This window comes from Danio rerio, chromosome 22, assembly GCF_052040795.2.
Source record: "Danio rerio strain M-AB ecotype USA chromosome 22, GRCz13ab, whole genome shotgun sequence".
In the NCBI taxonomy this organism is placed as follows: domain Eukaryota; kingdom Metazoa; phylum Chordata; class Actinopteri; order Cypriniformes; family Danionidae; genus Danio; species Danio rerio.
In genome coordinates, this window is record NC_141042.1 from 19,953,214 (window position 1) to 19,970,341 (window position 17,128).

The 17,128-nt window shown below is 37.2% G+C and overlaps 2 protein-coding genes across 3 annotated transcripts; both read left to right on the plus strand.

The window, feature by feature from the left end:
* Positions 1-1,990: 1,990 nt before the first annotated feature.
* On the plus strand, positions 1,991-4,897 carry LOC137490598 (duodenase-1-like). The gene is made up of 5 exons (XM_087304248.1): positions 1,991-2,302; positions 3,797-3,941; positions 4,049-4,184; positions 4,363-4,614; positions 4,696-4,897. The coding sequence occupies exons 1-5, from the start codon at positions 2,236-2,238 to the stop codon at positions 4,849-4,851; spliced, it is 756 nt and encodes a 251-aa protein (XP_087160374.1). The 5' UTR covers positions 1,991-2,235; the 3' UTR covers positions 4,852-4,897.
* Positions 4,898-12,911: 8,014 nt separating this feature from the next.
* Positions 12,912-16,013, plus strand: si:dkey-78l4.5. Of its 2 annotated transcripts, none has more exons than NM_001386821.2 (5): positions 12,912-12,991; positions 13,085-13,214; positions 13,370-13,514; positions 15,426-15,695; positions 15,779-16,013. In NM_001386821.2, exons 1-5 carry the CDS (start codon positions 12,928-12,930, stop codon positions 15,935-15,937), a joined length of 768 nt encoding a protein of 255 aa, NP_001373750.2. In that variant the 5' UTR covers positions 12,912-12,927; the 3' UTR covers positions 15,938-16,013. The 2 variants fall into 2 exon arrangements, with proteins under 2 accessions (NP_001373750.2, NP_001373751.2); NM_001386822.2 differs by having other exon boundaries at positions 13,373-13,514.
* The last annotated feature ends 1,115 nt before the right edge of the window (positions 16,014-17,128 follow it).

The following is a 17,128-nucleotide window of genomic DNA, read 5'->3' on the forward strand; positions in this document are numbered from 1 at the left end:
CTAAACAGTTAATCTAGACAAAGTTACCCTTTTCTGCTGCAAATTTAGCAATCATTTACCCTTATCTACCCTTTTGCTTTATCTTTAGTAGTTTTTTGGGGGGTGGGGGTCTTAGCTCAGAGCAATTGTTTACCTTTGCCTAATGGTAAACATTAACGATGCTAACTGAAATACAGAAACACACTGACATTTACATATTGCATTTTTGTTTTGCGTATTACATTTCAAAATTAATTTTGCAACACACATCCCATGCTATTATGCTGAAAATGTAATCCTGCGTTTCCTAGACGCGAGTGAAAATGCATTTAGGACAAATAACATTTAAATGATCATTTTGCTACAGTTTCTGCTTGTACTTTATTCACATCAAATTCAGTTTGTGTATAGCATTTTCAATTTAATTTTGCAACTTATAAAGCTTTAAAATGTGGATACAATTTACATATTAAAACAGTGTTTGAAATGAGAAATGCAAACAATGTAATTTAATTGACATTTTCATTCTGCACCAAACATTGCTCATATGTTTTGGAAAATGCAAATTCAAATACAGAAATACATTGCCATTTAACATATTGCATTGCCATTTTGCATATTACTTTTTGAATTGAATTATGCTACTCATACGCTTCCATATTGCAGAAGTAGGCTTCTTCTACATTCAAACATTTATATGTTATTTTTTTTAACTGCATTACAATTAGGGATGCAACAATTATACATTTTGGTTGTATGATTATATATTCTGAAGAATAATGATGGTTTCACAGTTATCACGTCTAATTTAAATTCAAGCTTTAGGTAAGTAGCTATTTAGATTAACTGTTGTTGTCATCTGTGTTCATGCATATCATTCTAGACTCGTCTAACATCTTTTGTTTACATTGCACAGAAAGGCATGCACAACTCTCACCGTGAGATGTTTTCCACTGCGTGCAACCGGAAAGACGCAAGCGTGATGCTTTGCTTGTGCGCGCATACATTCTTACATTAGAAATAACAAACTTGAAAGTGGAAAAGACGTAATTTGGGAACGGCCGCTGCTATAGTTATTCAGGTGTGCGTGTATTAGCCTCGGTGTACTTAATTGTTACTTTAAACTAGCGCACAGTTGGCAATTTGGCATAACTTTGTTTAATTGCAGCAGTTTCGTTTTGTTCCCTCCAACAGAAATGTGGCTTAGAGAAGGCTTTACGATTTAAAAGTGACGAATTAAAGCGCAGTTAATAGTGAAATCGGCTAATTGTTCCATTACCATGTTTTCGGTTGCATGCACCAGTCGCTTATGGTGACTTGCGCTCTGCGCAGCCTTCAACGGCAGCTCGTGCTTTATGAAACAGACTCCGTTTTGTTTTTTACTGAACTAAATTTATTTTTGATGTCTGGTCACAATGTTTGGAGGGCCGGAACAAATTGCCTCTGGGGCCGGGTTCGGCCAGCGGGCCGCCAATTGAATAGCCCTGGTCAAGGACCTCAATACATTACAGATATGCTCACTGAACACAAACCTAACAGATCACTCAGATCTTAAATAAATAGGAAATTTCAAGGGTTCCGTCAAAGCATCTGTTTAGCTGTGCCTTTACTGAATGAGCACTGTGCTACGTCTGACATGTCACACTATTATGCCCTTCTTCTATTTTTCTTTCATTTGAAACCGGTTTTAACATATTTGAATCTGTTTTCATCATTTTTATTCTTTGTTGTTTATTGTCTTTTTATTTTATGCTTCTTTTATTCTTGTTTATGTAAAGCACTTTGAATAATTGTGCATGAAATGTGCTATATAAATAAACTTGCCTTGCTTTTCCTTGCCTAAAAAGGTGCATTTAGTTAGAATATCAATGTGAGTCAGAGACCCTACTGCAGATGATCTTCAGCCAGTGTGATGAGTTTCACAATGACTACACTAGACTAAAATAGCAGCCAATCAAATCTCTCCTCTTAAAATATACCCTTCTTCTTTAGAATTCTTGAAATAAAATGTGTTGCTCATCATACAATAATGAAAAATAAGACGGAAACTCAATATCTATTGCACTTTTAAACAAATGGAAGGATGTTTAATCATACCCTAGCCTGTTTATGGTGCAAAGAACAGCACTAATAATATCGTCATACTATCGGTGTTATTGACACCACAAGCTGAGAAAAACAAGTCTTAACAGGAATCTCTCCTCCCACCTTTAATGTAAATTTAAACGGTTTAATCATTAAGAAGTCACTGTCTTTATGATGACCATCACCATCATCTCTCTGCTCCTGCTGGTTTCTCTGCTGCCACACATGACCTTCACTGGTGAGACTGAATTTAACTGATTAATATGGATGGTTGACAAACCTTTGAAGAAATAAAAAATGTTATATTTATATAATCTGAAATCTGATGTTTGAGAAAATAATGAACTTATTCTTCAATGCTGAAGTCAGCTCTGTTTTGCAATTGTTTTAGAACTTCTGATTCAGCTGCCTATGAGAGAAATGACTAGAAATAATAAAAACTACTTGTTTACAGAATCATATAATAAGAAAATGTCCGTTTGCAAAATCAAGCAGTAAAATGAGCTGTTTTTAACTTAACAACTCGAAATACATTCAAACTTAACATAAATGGAAGTGAATGAGACTGGAAGTCTTGAGCCAAAAAGATTCAAATGGCTGCACATGCTCATATATGAAGAATAAGGTGAACAGGGGAACACAATCATTATCAATCCTTTCATCATTTTTTTTTTTTTTTTTTTACATTTTACTAAACTGTACCTTAAATATGTCCTATGGTGTAACAAAATTAAAAACATCACTTAATAATATAAAAGCAGTGTGAGAGCACTTCATCTTTAATCTTCATACAGTGCTATTTACTTTATTTTAAAGTTTTTTTTTTTCATGACTTCTCAAACTTGTTGGATATTTTCAATAAATACCAAAGAAATACAAAATATAGCAATTTTATAATAATTCCAAAAAGTTAAATAAGTCAATAGTTCAGACAAAACCTAATAGGTGGTGGCACATGGGCTCAGTGCTTAGCACTGTCACCTCACAGCAAGAAGGTCACTGGTTCACGTCCTGGCTGGACCAGTTGGTATTTCTGTGTGGAGTTTGCATGTTCTCCTCGTGTTCGTCTGGGTTTCCTCCGGGTGCTCCGGTTTCCCCCACAGCCCAAAGACATGCACTATAGATGAATTGAATAAACAAAATTGTCCGTAGTGTATGTGTGTGAACAGGAGTGTATGGGTGTTTCCTAGTGATGGGTTGCAGCTGGAAGACCATCCGCTGTGTAAAACATATGCTGAATAAGTCAGTGGTTCATTCTGCTGAGGCGGTCCCTGATGAATAAAGGCACTAAGCCGAAAAGAAAATGAATGTATGAATGTCATATCAGAGGACATGATTATCAGTGACAAAATGGATCAAGTTTATTTTTCTTTTTTGAAATATTTGTATGAAAAAAAAAGATTGCTGTTTACTAAAATAAAAAATTGTAAAGTTAGGCCTTAGGTATGTATTAATAATTCTAGAATTTTCTTTTCATTTACAGTTAAAGAGCTGTATTTTAAACTGTAAAACTGTGTCTGAGACGGTCGCACCATAGGCAATCTGGCCCAAAACTGTAATGAGACTATTGACTGCATTTTAAATGATAACAATACTAATTATATTAATTTTTGTGATGTGTGACAGTGAAAATTGACCATCACGTTAACAACCTATGCAGATATTCTTCATTGGCATGTGTGGAGTAGCTTACTTTTATTTTAGTATTTACTTTTTTCTCTTTCTCTTGCAGCTCATGTGGGTATAGTGGACGGCAGGAAAGCAAAACCTCACTCCAGACCTTACATGGTTTCTATTCAGTCGAATGACAGTCATGTCTGTGGTGGATTCCTCATTACTGAACAGTTTGTCTTGACTGCTGCACATTGCTGGAATGAGTAAGCATTTTGTTTAGTGTGTATTGCAATGTTGAGTTTAAATCACTTTTTACGGATGCAGTGACTGCAGTACAATCCTAAACACATATTTACCATACTTTTAACAGAAGAGAGGTTCTGACGGTTTTGGTTGGAGCCCATAAACTAAGTAGGAGCAAGTGTTTGGACCGTTGTGAAGTGGAGCGCTACTTCAATTCGAAATATAAACCGCATCTTAATCGGAATGACATCATGCTTTTGAAAGTATCAACCTTTAATACTTTTAGTTAGCACAAAGTTTAAATTTCTGTTAAAAATGAATTAAATTTGTATTGGCCGTTGGGGCTTCTGCACTAACCTATAAAACAGTAGTATAATCAGTGTATAGTTTTAAAATAAATTAAGTTTATTTGTTAACAATGGTTGTGGTTTTGCATCACAGTTAAAGAAAAAGGTCAGACTGAGCAAGAATGTTGGACTGATATCATTACCGAAGGATGGAGAAGATGTTAAAGCAGATACTCTCTGTAGTGTTGCTGGTTGGGGAAGACTGTGGAAAAATGGACCAAAGCCAGATCGTCTAATGGAAGCAAACACAAGTATAGTAAATGATGCAGAGTGTGAACAGAAATGGGGATCTGATTATAAGGCCTCAAAGATGATCTGTGCTTATGGCCATGGCGGATCCTGCAATGTACGTATGAAAGATGATTCAGACTATGTTAATGTTTAATCTAATTTCACTAGTGACGTGTTGATCTGTGTTTTTTATTAGGGGGATTCAGGAGGTCCTTTGGTTTGTAATAACACTGCTGTTGGAGTCACAGCTTTCTGTGACCGTTATCAATGTAATTCACGTTTGCTTCCTAATGTGTATACTAAGATTTCAGCATATCTTAAATGGATCCACAAAGTAATTGGAAATATGTGATTTCATGAAAATAAAAAGGAGAAGAAGTTCTTTAATAAATCATTAATCAGTCCAAGTTTCCTCATTGTCTCAAGTCTCAAACACATCATTCGTAATAGCAGTATTACAAGGCATATATATATATATATATATATATATATATATATATATATATATATATATATATATATATATATACATATATGGCCAGTATCCAAATACAATCATATTTACATGCAAAGGTGAAAAATAAAAAATAAATATAAAATTCTAGGATTAGTAGAAAAATAGAGATTTTCATTGACATATCTGCAGCTTATTAGACATTTTCTTTTCAGTCTATTCTCTGCAAATCCTAGAGATAGTAGTTGTAAAGAATCATTAATTTTCTGAAATATTTAAGCTGTACTATACATCTACACATGCAGTGTATGCGTATTAAATCAAACAACTAATTTCTGATGCTGAGTTAATAGTTAATACATTTACTCTTAACCACAGGTGTCAACCTTAGTTCCAAAAGGGCCGCAGCCCTGCACAGTTTATGCCTAGTTCAGACTGCGTGATTTTAGCCCTGATTTTGGCTCGCCGACAGGTTTTGAGAAATCGCCGACAAATGCCTGAAATCACAGGCAAATCGCTGCTCGTGCACATGAGTGACAATCACACAGTATGAACGTTCAAAGACGCGATCTGAGAGAATCGCCGATGAGTCGCTGATGCCTGTGAGATATTTGGCGTGCTAAATATCTGGAGCTGTCAGCGATTCAAATCATGCCGTGTGAATTGAGTTTTGACTGAAAATAACATCAGCGATCGCATACAGCCAATGAGAGAGCAGCTTTCACTTGTGTGTGCGTGTGTGTATACCTGCTGCAGGCCAGCAGGAGGCTGGGGGAGAAGTTAAAAGCGCTCTTTTTCGGTTTATTTGGACCCACGAAATGGAGGGAAAACTAGTGGAAGTTTGACAGGACTCAGGAGCAACCGTGTCTGTTTGACGTTTCATACAGAAAGAAATTAGTTTATTATCAACGTTGAGGAGAAATGGCTAATTCCCTTTAAACCCTGGTGAGCAAACATGTACATGTTCTACCTCATTAAAGGTTTCTTTCTCATTGTGTACTTAATAACAAAAGATACCACATGTTTTTGGCTGTGAGACGTAGTTTGGACGAAGTTGTCGGCGATTCTCCCTATATTAAAGTCATGCAATGTGAATGTCCATGTCGCCGAACCATCTTGCAGTGTAAACAAAGCAGCGACGAAACGCAAGCCCAGATAGTCATGCAGTATGAAAACATCTGTGACACGACTAGTTTGAAAATCATGCAGTCTGAACTCGGCATTAGTTCCAACCCTAATTAAACACACCTGATCAAACTAATTGAGTCCTTCAGGCTTGTTTGAAACCTACAGGTAAGTGTGTTGGAGCAGGGTTGAAACTAAACTGTGCAGGGCTTCGGCCCTCCAGGAATTGAGTTTGACACCCCTGCTCTAAACCATGTGAGATGTGAAAATGACACCACAAGTTTAACAAGAATTGTCCTCATCATGTTACTTATATCACATTCTTAAACCACACAGCTTCAAGTTTCCACCAACCTGTGAATCTTTGATAGTTTTCACTGATTATCTTAACCATGAGCATCATCTCTCTGCTCCTCCTGCCCACATCTGATGCCACATTTGATGTCTGAATCACAACTCAGCAGTTTTGCTGATGCCATACAAAGATGTTTTTAAATGGTAAAATAAATTGAGTTTCTTAAAAGCACAATACTTAAGACTAAGCCCACTGCAATAGTGTTATTTATTTCACAGACTTTTGTGCTTATATTAGGGCTGGGTGATTTGGCCTAAAATCTAAATTTTGATTAATTGAACATTTTAACAGTTTTTTTTAACTGTTACGATTGATGATTATTTTAATTAATTATTATTATTATTATTATTATTTTTTTTTTTTGCCCTCATAGTTCACTGACAGGTTTTGTACAGTATTACAAGTGAGAGATTTCTAAATGAAGGGTGCATTACTTAAAATAATTGAAGGAAACGCACATTATCTACCATCTATGATTATTTATGGAACATCAACGTTCAACAACGAACAGTATAAAAAAGTGAAAATAAATAACTTGTTGTTTTGGAAACAAAATAAATTATTTTTCAACGTTTTTCATATTAAAAGTAGAAAATAAGCAGTATCTCTTCTAAATAAAATAACACTTGTATATCCTGTAAATAATATTTTAAACAGTGCATATCCTGCATCTTCTGTAAACAAATATTTAATGTAAATGGTCATTTTATTGTAATGGACAATATGCTGTCTCAAGGCATCACTGGCACCGTTTCCAAACATCGTCAATGTAGTGCAAAGTAAAGCTCGAGAATGGGTCCATCGTCCTACTTGACCAGAGATCAGATGTGGCTGCAAAGTGGCCACAGAAGTAAAAATCAGCCACAGTCTTTAACAAAGCGGGGTCACGTGACCACACGCAGTTGGGGGCTGGGGTATTAAAATGGTAAAGTACATTGATTAAAACGGTAAAGTAAATTGATTAAACTTTTTAAAGATTCAAAGTGATGTCCACAACGGTAAAGATCTTTTCGAATCCAGCTAGAACCTGTTTTCATTGTCATCATGCCTAAAACCCTTGATGCATTAGAGCGTAAATGCCTATCACTAGAAAAGGACAATGGAAAAATTCATCCTGGAAAAATTTGATTGATTATAGGTTATAGGTTAATCACCCAGCCCTAACTACATTTAACTTACATTATCCCAAATGTTTCAAGCAATGTTCCAATCCAGAAAAATAAGCTATTTTAATTAGTGACATGGACTGTGTCCTTTGTGTCAGCCATGCTAATGATGTCACACACCCTCAATTTACAGTTTGGTTGAAGAGAAAATGGGAAACACCAAAGACTCTTTAACATATTGTACATTATATTAGACTGCACAGAGCAGCATTTTAACAGTGCCCTAAAATTTATTTAGTATGATAAAATGCCACTGCTTCATCCTCACATTATCAATGATAACATGATCAAGTAAACAGGAAGTGGTGGACTGTGCTTAATAAAAGTGCAGTTGTTTTGTCCTGCATTGCTTGTCTCCTATTAGCAATTGCTTCCACACTCAGTCAGTGTCATCAAACTATAAATTTGTTGGAAACTGGCAGAAATTGAAGCTTACTTCATTTAAAACCAATATCTGCACTATACTGTTTGCAGCATCTTCAGACAAAACTTATTACAGAAGTTATTTAAAGGTTATTTAATAGTCATCATGATATTGGGATAAAACTAGCGCACTTTAACACCCATTGAATTGAAGATGCTTTTTGCAAACTCAAATCATAGCAGAATATCCTGTGAAGTCAGTTTCACAAGGCACTATGGTTGAGAAATATACCAAAAAATGTGCAGAGCAGGGGCTTACTAGGATCAAGATAAACCAGGATTAAGTAACATCAAGCTCAACCTCAAATTCAAGATGTGGTCCAATGTTTTATTTCACAATATTATTCAGGTTGCTGTCTTCATAATACTCATGTGAAACTTAAGTAGAACTAAATCCATGTCAGTTTGGTTTAGTTGATTGATAGATCAATAAATCAACCATATACATATGTATGTATTCTTCTAGACCAAGTACTTTTAAACTAGTGGCTGCAAAATGTCTGGAGCAACAAAAAAAGTGCTAAATCAAAATAGAAGTAAAATGTTAAAAAAAATAAGAAATCATCAAACATTTTTTGACATAAATACATAAAAACGACTTGTGAAGTTTATTTCTAAACTATTTTAATTTTGCTTATGATCAGTTATCCAATCCGATGACTCCGGAGTTAATAACCGGAGTTATTTAACCGGCAGCCCAGTAATTAGCACTGTTGCCTTACATTTCTGTGCGGAGTTTTGCTAGTTCTCCCCATGCTTGTGCGAGTTTTCCCTGGGATCTTGTAAACTGAACTCACAAAATTTATATAATAGTCAAGCTCTTAGCAAGTACACCTCTCCCCAGTCATCGGAGAAGCACTTTAGCAACGAGACCAACAGCCTGTAAGTACATTTTACTTGTTTTCAGTTGCTGTGTATGGTTTGAGGACACTTAGACCTGTTTTCAGCTGTTTGTGTAAGGTTGTCGGACATTTAAACTTGTTTTCAGCTCTGTGTTGGTACTATAAAAGTTTACCCACTGTCTCCTTGGTTACTATAAGAGCTTGTGTGTTGAGTGCGGACGGTTTCGCGTACCCCGCTACAGTTTCGTGTCTTTTTTTTACTCTGGAGGCGTGTCCAGCTGAATTCAATCAGCTAGTGCTCTGGGGTGTATATAAGCAGCTAGTCTCACCGCGGCAGCCTCGTGTAAAGACCGCCTCGTGTGAAGACTGCCATGCGTGTAAAGACCATCGACTCTACCTTCACCATCGACTCTACCTGCGCGACTCCACCGAGCAAAGACACCGACAAAGCACCTGAGTACTTTACTTTCTTATTTTACTTTATCTTTGCACCTATTTTTGTTTTCATTGCACTTTTATTATGTGTTCACTAATTCCTGTTGTTACTAACACTCACAAAGCACGTGAGGTACGCTCTATGCGTAATCCTCACAACCTTTGCTCAATACAATTATCTGCTATTTCACAATTCTCTCTCTCCGTGGGCCTCTGGAATTGTCAATCAGCTGTTAACAAGGCAGATTTTATTACCTCCATAGCTACATATTCTGACTATAATCTTATGGCTCTAACTGAGACCTGGTTGAGACCGGAGGACACTGCTGCACATGCAGCTCTTTCTGCTAATTTCTTTTTCCCACACTCCTCATCAGACAGGGAGAGGAGGTGGGACTGGACTACTGATTTCCAAAGAATGGAAATTCACTCAGAGACCGTCCCTGTCAACAATCAGCTCCTTTGAATTCCATGCAGTGTCCATTATCCACCCCTTCTACATAAATGTGGTTGTCATCTACCGCCCACCGGGTACATTAGGTCACTTCTTAGATGAACTGGATGTTCTTCTCTTATCTTTTTCTAATTATGACACTCCCTTGTTGGTGCTAGGTGACTTCAACATTCACATTGAAAGACCTCAAACTGCTGACTTCCAGACTCTGCTTGCCTCTTTTGACCTCAAAAGAGCACCTATTTCTGCTACCCACAAATCAGGTAATCAGCTAGACCTTATTTACACGCGACATTGCTTCGCTGATCAAACACTAGTAACTCCACTACAAATATCGGATCATTTGCTTCTGTCTCTCAACATCCCCATTACTCCTGAGCCGCCACACACTCCAACACTGGTTGCCTTTCGCAGAAATCTACGCTCTCTCTCACCCAATAGACTATCCACTATTGTTTCAGACTCTCTTCCTCCATCTTGCAAACTCTCTGCACTTGATACGAACAGTGCCACTGATACACTCTGCTCCACACTAGCATCATGTCTAGACAGACTATGTCCTCTTACATCCAGGCCAGCCTGTGCCAGTCCACCTGCACCCTGGCTCTCGGATGTTCTCCGTGAGCATCGCTCAAAACCATACCAAACTCTTCTGTCCTCTTTCTCGGCTGAGGTTACTTCTGCTAAGCAGACATACTTCCGTCAGAAAAACAACAATGCCACCAATCCTCGCCTACTTTTGAAAACATTTTCCTCCCTCCTCTATCCTCCTCCACCCGCATCCTCCACAATTACTACTGATGACTTTGCTACATTCTTTTGCACCAAAACTGCAAAAATCTGTGCTCAATTTGCTGCACCTACAACAACCACGCAAGATACACCACCAACACCACACACACTCACCTCTTTTTCTCCGATCTCTGAGTCTGAGGTGTCCAAACTCATGCTATCTAGCCATGCAACCATCTGTCCACTTGATCCCATTCCCTCTTATCTCTTGCAAGCCATCTCTCCTGCAGTCATACCAACAGTGACTCACATAATTAACACATCTCTTGACTCTGGTGTATTCCCCACTTCATTTAAGGAAGCTAGAGTAACCCCACTGCTAAAGAAACCCAACCTGGACCAAGCACTACTTGAAAACTACAGACCGGTATCCCTGCTTCCATTCATAGCCAAGATTCTGGAGAAAGTAGTGTTCAATCAAGTCCTGGACTTTCTTACTCAAAACAATCTCATGGACAACAAGCAATCCGGCTTTAAGAAAGCTCACTCAGCTGAGACTGCCCTTTAGTCTCCACTTAACTTCCTTATCTGCAATTGCCTCTCTAGCTATACCACTAACTGTACTAAAAAAATAAATAAAATAAAATTTCTCACATTACTTATGCTTTCTGTAGACTTTACACACCTGAAATTTGCCTACAGCACTTATTCATTGTTGCTCTTATAGTGGTGTAAATTGCTTCCTTGTCCTCAATTGTAAGTCGCTTTGGATAAAAGCGTCTGCTAAATGACTAAATGTAAATGTAAATCCATATCCGTCATTTAGCTAGAAATAAGCCAAGGGGAGTTCATCAAGATCTACCTGAGCTCAAACTCCCCTCTCGCCCTGCAAACGGGAAGGAGCCCAGGGTTCAAGGATCAAGCTCAGGGCTCTCTCCTGGGACAACATACCAAACTTTATTATCAATCATCAGCTAAGTGTGAACTCTTGAAATAAAAGAAACAGAAAATAATAATAAATATTCTATTATCCTTTTAAACTTATGATTACAGCAATCTTATATAAAGAACATTTAGAAAAAAAACAAAAAAAATTTTAAACAATTGAACAAAAATTTGTAATTAGAGTACAAATTAATGCATATTTAAAATTATATTGAAACAAATATTGAATACAATACAATTTTAATACAATTACATAAGTATTATATTAGAGCAAATAAGCACACATCAGTACAAAAAGCAAATATAAACTAAAAATAATTAATAAATGAATGAATACTATTCATAAAATTTAAATATTCTCTAATAGGCGTCACGGTGGCCTAGTGGGTAGCATGATCGCCTCACAGCAAGAAGGTCGCTGCATAGCTCGAGCCCTGGCTGCCATTGGAATTTGTGTGTGGAGTTTCCATGTTCTCCACATTTTCGCATGGGTTTCCTCCGGGTACTCCGGTTTCCCCGCACAGTCCAAAGACATGCACTATAGGTTAATTGATTGAGCCAAATTGGCCGATGAGTGTGAAAGAGTGTGTATCGGTGTCTCCCAGTTTTTGGGTTGAGGCTGGAAGGGCATCCACTGCTTAAAACATATGCTAGATAAGTTGCTGGTTAATTGGCAACCCCTAAAATAAAACAAAGGGACTGATCCGAAAAGAAAACGAATGAATGAAAATTCTCTAATATTCAAATATATAAATTCCCTAAGATGTAATAATAGTACAGAATTAGTTTGATACAATTATGTTACGTCTATCATAATTATGGTAATGGGTGCGCAGTTAATTAAAAACCAGTTTTGATTTTGGCCCCCTACAATTATGAAAATAGAATAATTGAGATAAAACAATTTTACCGAATCCCTTTTCAGCAGTCCGCAAGTTGATAAAACATACAATTGTTCACATTTTGTTTCACATTTACAGCAAATGGATTAAGTAAACTAATCAATTTAGTGTCTGCAAAAGGCAAATTTTGTCTTTCTCAGATTCCTTAAATGCTTCCAGAGGATGCCAACATGTTTGCTTCATTTACAAAGTGTTCGCTTCTCAACTGCTATCTGACTGCATCATCAAAATCATCATTTGGTAAAAAACTATTTTTCATATGTTTGGCTTAACACTGAAAGTGTTTTGTTTCAGCTGCCAACCATTTGGTGAATCCCCATTTAATATTTCAGAGATATTTATTATATTATTTTTACAATAAAAGGTACAGGCTTCTTTTACAAGAATGATCATATTTGGTGTTAACGGCTCAAGTCATTCATAAAGACTGAAATGCCTCTTCTAGACCAAACTACCTTAAATAATACCACACGCTTTATTAACAAGAACAATGTTAATCATCATGTCACCTAAAAAAATCTGACAGCTTAATGTCTCCACCCACTTTCAAAATATATTTAGTTTCATCAGCAGGAGCTCACTGATTGCTTCCATCATGACCATCATCATCATCTCTCTGCTCCTGCTGGTTTCTCTGCCACCACACCTGACCTTCACTGGTGAGACTGACTATACAACATGATTTGTATGTGCTATAAATATGTGCTAAATAACACCATTACCACTATCGTTTTTTCTAATCTCGTGGCTAGTGAATGGCAATGAAGCTACACCTCACTCCAGACCTTACATGGTCTCTGTTCAATTTAATGACATCCATTTCTGCGGTGGATTCCTCATCTCTGAAGAGTTTGCCTTGACTGCTGCACATTGCCGAAAGAAGTAAGACTTTTGCTTTTTTCATAATGACTGATTGCAGAGGTTTTAAATGAAATAGCAACATTATATAATTTTTTTTCTCATCAAATGCTCACAATGCTCTCCAAAACATATTCAATAACTGATAGAACTGTTCATCATACTGAAACTTTTTTCAGCAGTGCTGAAAAGCTGACAGTTGTGGTTGGTGCACATGACCTAAAAAATAAGGAAGAAGGTTCTGTCCGCATCAAAGTGAAGTCCTGCTACACGCATCCACACTTTGTTCAGAAAACTCTCCAGAATGACATCATGCTTTTGAAGGTAATATAGCAAATAGAGATATTAACTTTATTTTAATCTAATCTACAGTTTAATCTTAAAGAAGGACAGTTAAAGGGGTCATTAAAGGTATAGTAAAAAATGAAAATTGTCTCATCATTTACTCACCCTTCAAACGATATTTTGAAGAACGCTGGTTGCTGAGAACCCATTGACTTCTATAATTTTCCCCAGCAACCAGCATTTCTCAGAATATCTTCTTTTGTGTTCAACAGAGGACAGAAACATATGAAGATTTAAAACATGGTAATTTATTTATTTATTTTTTATTTGTTGGAGGGGGGCCTATACCTATAATGCCCCTTTTTAATTTTGTACTGTCTTCTGATGCCCACTTAAAATGCTACAGTAGCAAAATTCTGTACATAAATACACTATTTCTGTCCTCTTTTGACTAATCAGAATGCACCATTTTTTAAAAGATTAGAAGAACAATTTTGAGGCTGACAATTTTGCGTATTTAAACCTTTTCCTTGCATTTCTTCTAAGAATAAAGGATGGATGTGTGTCCATTGATGTTTTTAGAATAGAATAGATTGCCTTTTATCTTCCCTGTACACGTATACACTCACCGGCCCCTTTATAAATTACACCTTACTAGTGCCGAGTTGGACCCCTTTTTGCCTTCTGAACTGCCTTAACCTTTCGTGGCATAGATTCAACAAGCGATGAGTGTGGAAAATTCCTCAGAGATTTTGGTCCATATTGACATGATTGCATCATGCAGTTGCTGCAGAGTTGGAAGATTATTACAGTGAACTCATTGTCATGTTTAAGAAACCAGTCTGAGATGATTCGTGCTTTTTGACATGGCGCATTTTCCTGCTGGAAGTAGCCATCAGAAGAATGCAATTTTGGTGACCCTGTGCAAATTGTAGCCTCAGTTTCCTGTTCTTAGCTGACAGGAGTGGCACCCGGTGTGGTCTTTTGCTGCTGTAGCCCATCTGCCTCAAGGTTGGACATGTTGTGCATTCAGAGATGCTCTTCTGCATACCTCAGAGTGGTTATTTGAGTTACTGTTGCCTTTCTATCAGCTGGAACTAGTCTGGCCATTCTTCTCTGACCTCTGGCATCAACAAGGCATTTGTGCCCACAGAACTGCCACTGCCACTTTTTTTCTTTTTTGAACTATTCTCTGTAAACCCTAGAGAAGGTTGTGTGTGAAAATCCCAGAAGTTCAGCAGTTTCTGAATGCCAGCCTGTCTGGCACCAACAACCATGCCTCATTCAAAGTCACTAAAATCACCTTTCTTCCCCTTCTGATGCTCGATTTGAACTGGAGCAGATCGTCTTCACCATGTCTACATGCCTAAAAGCATTGAGTTGCTGCCCTGTGATTGCCTGATTAGAAATTTGTGTTAACGAGCAGTTGGACAGAGCAGTTGGACAGGTGTACCTAATAAAGTAGCCAGTGAGTGTACAACACATTATATACATGTGAGGTGAGAATAAGTGCATCTTACTTCTCAGCAAACATGTAAATATATTGTTACAATACAAATCAGACAAAACAAGTTACACAGTAAAAATAACTAGAGAATAAATAGGGGATTAGATGGGGTAGGGTGAGGTGAAAGAGATATTTACAAGATGTAATATGTAAATGTAAGATGATGAATAAATAGTAGTGCAAAATAGAGAATTGGGGGGGGGTGCTATGGTGAGGTGGAGTAAACAGTTATGAAGTTGGATAAGAGATATATACAACATGTATACAAGATGTGTTTTGTATAAGGTCCAATACAATTTAAGTGCAGTTTTTGAAGTTGTTATAACACAACAACCTCTTACATGTGAAATGATAAAGTGAATTTAAGCTTCTCATTTCATGAAACTTTAAAATGAATGTCAACAGTGTTTTTTGTATTATTTTTATTATTATTATTACTGCAGCTCGAGAGAAACGTCAAACTGAGCCAAACTGTTCATCTGACTTCATTACCAAACCAAAAAGAAGACACCAAAGCTGGCACTATCTGTAGTGTTTTTGGCTGGGGGAGACAGTTCACTAATGGCCCACTGAGTGACCAGCTCTTGGAGACAGAAGTGAAAATAATGGAAAACATGCAATGCTTAAAACTGTGGAACAAAAGGGATGACATAAAAGTAAAATACTCAATCTCAAAGATGATGTGTGTGTATGGCCATGGTGGATCCTGCGAAGTACGTATGAAAGATAATTCAGACTTGATGTTAATGTACGAACCTGTTTCACCAGTGACGTGTTGATCTGTGTTTCATAACAGGGGGATTCAGGAGGTCCTTTGGTTTGTGAAGACACTGTTGTTGGCATCACGTCTTTTGGAAATCCTCACCTCTGTAATTCACGTTTGTTTCCAAATGTGTATACCAAGATTTCTGCATACCATGATTGGATCTGGAAAATAATTAACAAACAAAAGTAAGACATATGTGCTTGAATTCTTGCATAAACATCCTATAAACCATATTTGCTTTCAATAAATGATTACATGGCAGGCATCAATCAGTCAATGTGTCGTCATTGTCCCAACCACACGTCATTTCTACAAAATTACATGAGTAGGTTATAATGTATGTCACTTTACATTAGCAACTATACTACTTAATTAAAAGACTGAAACTTCCAAAACACATTCATTCATTTTATTTTCAGCTTAGTCCATTTATTAATCTGGGGTCGCCACAGTGGAATGAAACAAAACTTCCAAAACTATATCATAATATTAATATTTATATATAATATAATCTTAACAAGTTCTGCTTCAATTCTCTAAACTAACCACCAGAGGCCAGCATTGTTTATTATTTACATCCACTGTTTGTCAACTGACTATTTTACATCTCCACCAAAAGCCTCAGCATGGCTGGAAGAACTAAACTCTGACAGCCAGCAATAAGAAGAAGAAAATGGTTTTTACATCAAACGTAACATAATTTTATGGAAACTAGAACAACAAAAACATTTCCCGGAACACTGGTAAACAATTAGTTACTAACACATATTAATAATAAGAATAAAAATAATAATAATAACAATAATAATAGTAATAATAATAAATTCCTTACATTTATATAGTGCTTTAGTGGAAACACAAAGCAGTTTACACATTGAGAGTGTCTCCTCATCTACCACCAGTGTGCAGCATCCACCAGGATGACACGACAGCAGCCATACTGCGCCAGACCGCACACCACACACCAGCTGATTAGTGGAGAGGAGACAGATTGATGAAGCCAATTATGATATGGAGATGGTTAGGAGGCCACGATGGACACTTGGACAGAGGCCAGTGGGCAAACTTGGCCAGGATGGCAGGGTTAAACCCCAACTCTTTTAGAACAACATCCTGAGATTTTTAACGACCAAGACCAGGACCTTGATTTAACGACTTATCCAAAAGACGGCACTCGCTGACCAGTATAGGGTCCCCTTCATTAAAATGGGTCATTAAGACCCACACAGAATGCAGGTTGAGCGCCTCCTTGCTGGCCTCACCATCACCACTTCATGCATCAACCAAGTTTTCCCATGTGGTCTACCATGCAGGTACTGACCGAGCGCAGCCCTGTTTAGCTTCAGTGAGCGACAATGTGAGAGTTGCAAAGAGCTAGCT

What these genes read in the sequence shown, in the direction of transcription:
- si:dkey-78l4.5 (NM_001386821.2), top strand. Translation starts at nt 12,928, where the DNA reads ATGACCATCATCATCATCTCTCTGCTCCTGCTGGTTTCTCTGCCACCA. An exon ending in GCTGCACATTGCCGAAAGAA is followed by an intron (nt 13,215 to 13,369) that starts GTAAGACTTTTG and finishes AACTTTTTTCAG; the next exon opens with CAGTGCTGAAAAGCTGACAG. An exon ending in GCCATGGTGGATCCTGCGAA is followed by an intron (nt 15,696 to 15,778) that starts GTACGTATGAAA and finishes GTTTCATAACAG; the next exon opens with GGGGATTCAGGAGGTCCTTT.
- LOC137490598 (XM_087304248.1), top strand. Translation starts at nt 2,236, where the DNA reads ATGATGACCATCACCATCATCTCTCTGCTCCTGCTGGTTTCTCTGCTG. An exon ending in GCTGCACATTGCTGGAATGA is followed by an intron (nt 3,942 to 4,048) that starts GTAAGCATTTTG and finishes TACTTTTAACAG; the next exon opens with AAGAGAGGTTCTGACGGTTT. An exon ending in ATGACATCATGCTTTTGAAA is followed by an intron (nt 4,185 to 4,362) that starts GTATCAACCTTT and finishes TTTGCATCACAG; the next exon opens with TTAAAGAAAAAGGTCAGACT.